This window comes from Nicotiana tomentosiformis, chromosome 12 (assembly GCF_000390325.3).
Source record: "Nicotiana tomentosiformis chromosome 12, ASM39032v3, whole genome shotgun sequence".
NCBI lineage: Eukaryota > Viridiplantae > Streptophyta > Magnoliopsida > Solanales > Solanaceae > Nicotiana > Nicotiana tomentosiformis.
The window spans coordinates 4,410,073-4,419,805 of record NC_090823.1 but is presented as its reverse complement, the minus strand read 5'-3'; the positions used below and the strand labels follow the sequence as shown (position 1 = coordinate 4,419,805).

Sequence of the window (9,733 nt, the reverse complement as noted above, 5' to 3'; positions counted from 1 at the left end):
CCACGTTATTTAATCAATGAAATGAATTAAGACTTATTATCAAGTCAACAATACAGTAATGGCATGAATCATAGTGTAAGAATTATAATAAATAAACTGTAACGAAATTTTAATAGGGAATAAATGAATATTCACAGGGAATTTCAAAAGTCAAAGCAAAACAAAATTAAAAAGAAAAAACCGACCGAAAACCGTGACAACGCAAAAGTCAAATAAGAGCGGTTCTGTGACGTGCTTAATGCCATAATTTCGGCAAATGTCGTTAATTAATATGTAAAATATGTTAATAATAGGGCCGGCTGTAGGGCGGGTATGCCTTAGGCCCCCAATTTTGAGGGCCCCAAATTTAAAAAGAATATGTTATGTGTTCATTTTCTTTTCTTAAATATTTAAGCATTTTATGAATTTATCATTGAATTTAATTCGACGGTTAACCGATGGAAAAGTCCTCCCAAGTAAAGTAAACATATTTTTAGGATTTTCTTAAATATGATATAACTTTCGTTTTGCATTTTTTATATTGTGGTTATTAAAGCATAATAATCACTCTAATATTGATGGCTTAGACTTATATTTCGAATTAAAAGTATTAAGAAAAGTAATACAAGTAGCATATAATACTCTAATCGCTATACTTAATTGTATAAAAAGATTTGATTCTTTTTTCAAATACCTAACAATTGCCTCAACGGAAAGAAATTTTTTAAAATAAAAATATATAAAATCTTACATAAGATCAATAACGTCTCAAGAATGATTAAATCGGTTAGCTATATTATCAATTAAAACTAATTACTAAAGAAATCGATTATAAAAATTTGAGCCTCTAATTGTAATTGCACTTTAGGCCCCCAAGTATGTCGAGCCGCCCATGTGTTAACTGTTAATTACCTCCCCAAATTTCCCTAATCATTTTTTCAACAAAATCGAATAACTGAAAATGAGAATAATAAAGGTTTTTTTTTTTTTTTTTTTACCGAAAATGAAATTTAGAATATGATGGTTGTGTTCCACGTCAATCTAAAGTATATATACTTTGCCCTTTGACAGTTCATTAGATTCTAATTGAGTGGAGAGCAAGTAAAGTTCCCCATTTTAACTAGTCACAATTTCAACAATTCATAAACTTTCACAAAAAATTACTCGTGACTTCTAGTTAAAAATTATTAGTCATGTTGTGTGACACAATTTATAAGTCAACATCAACATGTCCATTTTGATGTAATTTTTCATGTCCAATTTTCAATTAGATCAAGGAGGTGAAGCAAGATTAGTCATGGCATGTGACAAGTCACGTACTCAAATGATTGTTCAATTATTCGAAATTACTTAGTAACTTTTTTAAACAGAAAAGTCAGTTAACTATTTCTATGTCACTCATAAGATCATTCGATCAGATTTCTCAAAATCTATTTTACCCTTTAAATTATCAACCGTTATCTTTTTAAATACTTTTTAAATATTATAGTTTTTTCTGTTTTACTCTATATTATGGATTTATGTATAAAATAAATAAATTTTATAGAAAAAATAGTTTTGCGAGGCATATATACTATTGAAGCAAAATAATTGAACAAAGTTTTCAAACATATATAATGTATATTATAAATACCCCTCAATTTTAAATAATTATCTTTTATATTACATACATGGAATATATCCTTTAAAAGCTCTTATTTCCTTTTTATTATCAATCGCACAAATAAATTCTTGAATTTTTGTTGTTACTATTAAAATTATTAATATGAATAAATTATTTTAATAATTTTTTATTGTGATCAATTGTTCTATCATTAATTTTAGATGCTTAAGCTCTTATTTTATAACTCAAATATATTTTTTAATCTAATATTTATGTAATTTAAAAAAAGTTACTCATCAAAAAAAGTATATGCACAATGTGCTTACGTTAGGACTAGTTAGATAATAGTTTAAATAGAGTGGTTAAGAGATTGAGTTAGTTTCAGTAGTATTTAACAAATTAGGCCAAATTCACTATAAAATTAGCAGCACAATTACAATTTGTCTTATCCAAATTTAAAACTACGAGCCCGTTTGGACAAAAGAACTTTTTCACTTTATTTCAAAAAAAAATTAATTTTTTCAAAATTAGTGTTTGGCCATAAAATTTTATATTTTTACTTGAAGATGAATTTTAAAAAATTTCAAAAATTAGAAAAACTTCAAAAAGTTATTTTTCAAAATTTTCACTCAGATCACTCACAAAAATTCAAAACAACCCAAAATTATATTCATGTCTAAACAAAACTCTAATTTTCAAATATCATTTTCACTTAAAAAAATAATTTTACTTTTTTTTGAAATTTTACAATTATTATGTCCAAACGCCCACTACATAAATCCAAAAAATAATATTTCCCTATTTATTTATGTTTTAATTATGATTATTTACCAATTTAAAAAGCGCGCTTATGCGGAGAGGAGTATTTAGGAAAAAGAAATACTACAGTATTTTCTATAAATAAGTGCGCGTATGTGGGAGGAAATGAAACAGAAGAGTTCTTTGATTTGTTGTTATATATATATATATATATATATATATATATATATATATAGAGAGAGAGAGAGAGAGAGAGAGAGAGAGAAATTTCTCAGTTCTGAAAAGGGGATTTGAAACTGTTTGTTTATCTCTGTTACTGAAGAAATTAAGTTACATGAAATGAAATTGAACACAGAAAAGAATATGGAATGGCCTACGGTTTTGGATGAATATGAAAAACTTGTTTTTCGTATGACTACTCCCAGGTATTTATATCCCCTTCGCTTCTTCTTTTTTTTCCTGTGTTTTTCTCCAATTTATTCATGTTTTTTAACCCAATAGTTGCTTCAGTTTCATCACTACAATGAATTTGCTCTGTTTTAAACCTTGTTTTTCTGCTCAAATTATGCAAGTTTTCATTTTTTCTTTTGGAAAAGTTTCTCTCGGAAATTTCGTTGATTTTGTTAGAATTTTTTCAGAAGTTTCATCAGTAAGATTATATCTCAATTTATGCGATGTTATTTGACTCGACACAGTGGTTAAGAAAAACAATTAAAACTTGTTTCTAGAACATGTCATAAAGGGAGCCTTGGAGCAACAGTTCATGTGACCTATAGGCTATAGCTTACAGGATCGAGCCGTGGAAGTAGCCACTAATACTTGTTTTTAGGGTAGGTTGTCAATATTACACCCCTGCCCTGTTACTAGAACATGTCAATATTTTGTGTTGCTATAAACCAATTTCATTAAAGCTAAAATAGAAATTTTAAAGTTAAACTGTTCTGAAAATATAAGAGGTATCATTTTCTAGCACAGAAACATCCATCACATAAATTGGATAGAGGGAGTACTTAAGGGCAGCCCGATGCACTAAGTCCCGCTATGCGCGTGGTCCAAATTTTATAATGTATTTCAGAATGCTTTAAAAGGGCAGCCCGGTGCACTAAGCTCCTGTGAAGGGCCGAAGTACAAGGGTCTACTGTACACAGTCTTACCCTGCATTTCTGCAAGAGTCTGAGTACTTAATAACCCAAATTTCAAAATTTGCAATATATATTTCTAGTTAGTGTTTTTTTCTGATTCGTCTTTGTTAATTCTGCTGCAGAGTCATGATCGACAATGCTGGTTGTTCAAATGCCACCTGCATTATGGTAAGCCACCTCTGTTGTAGTCCTTGAATTTTTTAGTTAGTCAATTAACTATGCCTCAAGCCGCCGGACTTTGGTATAGTGGTAAGAAGCACATGATGTGTGGTTAACGGATCGAACGCTATCATGTACAAAAGTCTGTATTTCAGTGGAAAAGGGTAGAGGGATGGGCCCATTATCCACCTTCGAGAACTATTCCTTTTTGTAAAAAATAAATTAACTATGCTTTGATCTTGAATTAGTTGAGGTTGCCTGTATAATACAATTGTCAAGTTAGCACACCCTTTCTTTAATCGGGATCTAGAACCAGCTATACTTTACAAAGTACATAGTTGGAGTTCAATTTTGAGTCAGAATGTCTGTAAACTATACTGAAATTCGTTTTAACTAGTCTTTAATCGTTTCAGTTCTGATGTCGTGATCATTTACAGATTGATAGTGCGAGGAAACATGGAATTCTTCTTGAAGCAGTTCAAGTTCTCACGGATCTCAATCTTTCAATAAAGAAAGCTTACATCTCTTGCGATGGTCAATGGTTTATGGACGGTGAGTGCAATTTATTAAACCTTTTGGCTGCGCATGTTAGTAAATTTGGCATACATTAGCTGCTTAATTGCCTTTAGTTATGGGCTCAAGAAAATTTCCAGTAACTTGTGTTGATATCTACTGTATTCTTTGTGATCTGCAGTTTTTCACGTTACTGACTTGGATGGTAACAAGTTAACGGACAAAAGTGTCATCAATTACATCAAACAGGTATTTATATAGTTGTAATTTGAACAGTAATTGCATTATATTAAATTTTTGCGACATGTATGTGGGTAGTTGGTGGAGATTTTTCAAAATATACTAAATATTACTCGTACTGAAATACTTGCCTATAAGCATATCGGTTCAACATAGATTATGAAGATACTTGAATATGATTCTTTAGGCTAAATTTAAACTTTTTGCTATTGTTGAACAGTCACTTGGGAGAACCTATTATGCAAGTTCGAAAAGTTATGATGGCTTGACAGCTCTGGAATTAACTGGCACCGATCGTATTGGCCTTTTATCTGAGGCTTTTGCTGTACTATCAGATTTACAGTGCAACGTTGTTGAAGCTAAAGTGTGGACTCACAATGGTCGAATTGCCTCCCTGATATATGTAAAGGAAAGCGATACGGGATTCCCCGTTGAGGATTCCCAGAAGATTGACAGAATCGAAGTGCGTCTAAGGAATGTGCTTAAGGGGGATAATGATATTCATAGCGCTAACACATCAGTGTCTATGGCTGTCACACATACAGAAAGAAGACTTCACCAAATGATGTATGCGGACCGTGATTATGAAAGAAAGCCAGTGATTAGGACTAGCAATGACGCCCCGATAGTATCGGTGATGAACTGCTTGGAAAAGGGTTATTCCGTGGTAAATATTCAGTGCAAAGATCGAACTAAGCTTTTATTTGATCTTGTTTGCACGTTAACAGACATGCAGTATGACGTGTTCCATGCCACAGCTAATACAGCTACGGATAGGGCATACTTGGTATATATTCCTTTAACCGAATTGTCTTGCCTTTTTAATTCATGTTGGATGAATGTACATTATCTTAACTTTTGTTACAATCTTTGCCTCAGGAATTCTTTACTAGGCATACGGATGGAACCCCAATTAGTTCGGATGCTGAAAAGCAACGTGTTATTCTATGTCTACGAGCTGCAATTGAAAGAAGAACATCTGAGGTATTGTGCTCCTCCATTTTCACTCTGTGAAAACAAACATTCAATTATACATTTCCTAAAGAGTGTTTAGAATAAAAAATGTATCAATGTCTAGAGTCAACAGGTTCAGAATGGATGTGATCTATTATATCTACACATTTAAATCATTTTTATATATGATAAGTACTTCGAGGCAAAAGTAGTGAACTCGCCTCTGTTTAGGATGTGCTTCTAACATAGTACTCCAATTCTGATCTCAGGGAGTGAGGCTTGAGCTAAGCACTGGAGACAAACAAGGATTATTGGCCAATGTAACGAGAACTTTCCGAGAAAATGGCCTAAATGTGACAAGGGCTGAGATATCAACCACAGGGGAATCGGCTCTAAATATGTTCTACGTAACAGATGCAAGGGGGAATCCAGCCGATTCAAATATCATTGAGGCTGTTAGGCAAAAGATTGGATGGAGTGACTTGAAAGTGAAGGAATTTCCATTGATCAATCATCAAAAGGTTGATACAGACGAGCCGACAGCTGGTGTAGGTGGGGCTATGTTGCTGTCACTTGGTAGCATATTTAGAAGGAATCTGTACAACTTGGGGTTGATCAATTCATATTCTTGAAGCAAGAAGAATAAATCTTATCATACCAACTTACCAAAAAGAAGATTGCGAGAAGTTCATATTCCTCGGAATTCACACAATGGAAGTCTCAAAGGACACCTAATTTCAGTACAACTTGGGGGTTGATCAAGTTATATTATTGAAGCAAGAAGAATGAATCTTCTCATGCCAACTTACAAAAAGAGAATGCGAGAAGTTCATATTCCTCCGAGTTCACATTATGGAAGTCTCAAAGGACAACTAATTTCGGTGGCCTGTGTACATAGCTTAAAGATTACTGTAAAGTCATTAGTTGTTTTAATAATAGGCGGATGGTAATCGAGGCCACTTTTTGCCTACCATATGCGATAGCTAGGAACAGTTAGAATTTGAAACATAGAGCAGGAGACAAAAGCAATGTAACATAAATTTTGTTTGGCCAGGGATGGGTGTACAACAACAACGACTCAATTCCAAGCAACTCAACACATGAATCTTCACTGTCTACGTGCTCCTTTTAACCAAGCAGTGGATGGGTATGCAACAACAACTCCCCCGTCTGGAGAAAGTTGGGGTTGGCAACATGAATTTTCACTGTCTATGTCGCTTCATTGAAGCAGATAGTGGGCGGTATTGCAAGAACAATGCTTCAATCCCAAACAAGCTGGGGTCTGCTACATGGATTATTACTGTCTATGTCGTTCCATTTAAGCAGGCAGTGGATTGGTAATGCAACAACGCTTTAATCTCAAGCAACTTGGGCTCAGCTACATAAATTTTCACTGTCCATGTCGTTCTATACAGCAATGCCTCAATCTCAAGCAACTTGGGGCCGGCTATATAAATATTTATTGTTCATGTCGTTTCATTTAAGCTGGTGGAGAATGGTTATGTGGTGACAAAATTTGTTTGGTGGAGCAGAGGCAGGGGCACAAACAGTGATATACTAGAAAGGTTAGGCTGTAGACAGAGAAATTGGTTTCAGACACTACATTTGTATATAACTGCTAATTTTATATGCTGCCTTTAATGTTTGACTTCATTTAGATGCTTCTAATTGCCTTTCTTGATGTTATCCATTTTGGTCTGAGAGGAAGAATCTAGTATATATTTTATTTTGTGAAATTCAATGTACTGTGTACTGATTGCAATCAAAATTTTTTTTTTTGGTCAACAAGATACTATATTAACTAGTTAAGGTTGGTTACAAAAGGTTGAGGTGTGACATTGTCATCCCCCAGAAATAAAGTGTAGTCTATTGCTACATTAGTACTATTACATTCCCTTATTTTCCTTTCAAAAATAGTTCCTAGGATGTCTGCCCATAGTATTTCATTGACAAACACCGGAGGAACTACCAAACAGTTGTTGCCGGCCACTTGTTGTTTAACTCCTTCCCTCGCTAATGCATCAGCCACCCTATTTGCCTCTCTGTAGACATGCTTTACTGGTGGATGCCCCAGTGCTGCTAGCATTGACCTGCATTCATAAACCATAGCATCATAAATCAAGTGGTCTTTGTTAATGATATGGATTACCTCTGCTGAGTATAAGTTTACTTCCAATGGAGTGAAGTTGTTCGATGTTGTCAGCTTTAGACCTTGCATAAAAACTGTTAGTCCTGCATGGGTGGTATTAGCATTTGTAATTTTTCCCTTAAACCCCATTACCCAGTCCCCATTGCTATTCCTCACCACCCCTCCCATGCCACATGTGTTACCCTTTAGGAGGCTTGCACCATCTGTATTTAGCTTATAAGATCCTCTCCTTGGTCGTTCCTATTTGACACTAATCACTTGTTCAGGGCTTTTAGTTGAGCCTCCACCAGCTACATGGAGGAACTCAATTGCCTTAGCTATAGTGTGTCTGTAGGGGATAGCCTCTTTTCTATTGTTTCTAGTTAGCCAGATTTGCCAAAGACAGAAGGGAAGCAATTGCCCCCATGTTAGGAAATTATTGAATTTCTGCTGGTTTACCTTATGAAAGATGGATTCTCATTGGTGGTGGGCTGCAACAATTTTGTATATACATACACTACTGCTATTTTGCAAAAAGAGAGGGCCTCCCAGAAAGGCTTGGCATTATCACATCTGAGGAAGATGTGGCATATGGTTTCTTCCTCTTTATTGCAGAAAAAACAAAAGGGATTTAAGTTAATCCCCCTTGAGTGTAGGTGTTGGCTAGTAGGGAGTCTACCATGAACCACAAGCCACAAGAAGAACTTGATTTTATTGGGGAGCTTTTGGTTCCAGACCCATGTGAATTGTTTCCTATTATTATTTTCTTGTTGGGTTTCTGGCCTTTAATAAGGGAGTAGGAAGGCTCCATTCCAAGTTAAGTTCCAGACCGACCTGTCCATTCCGCCAGAGTTGGGATGGATGATAGTATTATGGATGGTGGTCACTGCATTATCAGTCAAAGTGAAGGATTGGTTATGGAGTCTCCATTCACCATTAAGGTGACAAGAAGAAACCTTCAGATTCTCTTCTCCCCTTGTTCAGGGGGCCACAGACAAGAGTCCTAAGGGGTTCCATGTTTGGAATCCATCTATCATTATAGAAGTTGACTCTATCCTCAAAATGAACAATCCACATAGTAGCTTTACTGCACACCATCCACCCATTTCTGACACTCTGCCAGGTCCTATAAGCTATGTGCCTGCTAGGATTTCTACTAGTACAATATTTATGGAAGAGTACCTTAGCCCGCAGAGCATCAGAATTCTAATACATCCTCCAGGCTAGGTCTGCATGGATAGCAGAGTTCTTAAAGTCATTTTTGTGCACATTTAGGCCTCCTTCCTTATTAAGCCTAGTGACATTCCTCCGTCCTACAAAGTGCATCTTCCTCTTGATGGGAGTGGTACCCCAGATGAAGTTTCTCTGTATTCTATCAATCTTGCTGCACACCTGAGCTGGCAGCTTGATATACTGCATGACATGGCTGAGAATGCTCCCCAAGGAAGACTTAGCTAGTGTGGTTCTTCCAGCCATGTTTAGGAATTGAGTTTACCAACCCGCTAGCTTAGTTTTCATAGTGTCAGTGATTAATTGGAAGTCCCTATTAGTAGGTCTCTTCTGAAAATAGGAACCCTAGTTATTTGCCGAAGGATTTACTAGCCTTAATTACCAAGCAGTTGGCCAGTCATTTCTATAGTTGACAAGAAACTATGTCCTAGGTTCTTTTATACTCCATCTGTCTCAAATTATCTGTCGTATTTATCGTTTACACGTCCTTTAAGAAAATATTAAATAGGAGAAGTTTTTTACTGTTTTACCCTTATTTATGTATTTAGATATAATCTCTCTTCATTTAATATTTACTCATAATTGAAGTGTTTGTAGTCTTCAAGAATAATTAATATTTAGGGTAAAATATGAAAGAAAATAATTAATTTAGTCTTGAATTTCTACAATGACAAATAATTTGAAACAACTATTTTTAAAAACTACGATAGATAATTTGAGACGGAGGGAGTATAAGTATATTGTTAATTTGTTATTAATAGAATTATATTTAAGGTGAATGTCTATATTTTAGAGAGATCTTAGGGTTTGTTACTTGGTGGCTAAGCCACTTTTCCCTATAAATAAAGGTGTTCTATTCCATTGTAATTCATCTCAAATCAATAAGAATTCTCTCCCTACTTTTCTCTGCAATATTCTTCTTTTTTATTATTGTTTTATAGCACGTTATCAACACGAGACTCTAACCAATTGAGTAGAGGCTTTGGAATACGTGCATGGTGCTCTCTAACCAATTGAGTAGAGGCT

General features: G+C 34.7%; 1 protein-coding gene across 1 annotated transcript; it reads left to right on the top strand.

Moving 5' to 3' along the window:
- The first annotated feature begins 2,581 nt into the window (after positions 1-2,581).
- LOC104114776 (ACT domain-containing protein ACR8-like) lies at positions 2,582-7,017 on the top strand. The gene is made up of 7 exons (XM_033660913.2): positions 2,582-2,766; positions 3,606-3,651; positions 4,080-4,194; positions 4,337-4,404; positions 4,616-5,182; positions 5,275-5,379; positions 5,619-7,017. The coding sequence occupies exons 1-7, from the start codon at positions 2,681-2,683 to the stop codon at positions 5,979-5,981; spliced, it is 1,350 nt and encodes a 449-aa protein (XP_033516804.1). The 5' UTR covers positions 2,582-2,680; the 3' UTR covers positions 5,982-7,017.
- The last annotated feature ends 2,716 nt before the right edge of the window (positions 7,018-9,733 follow it).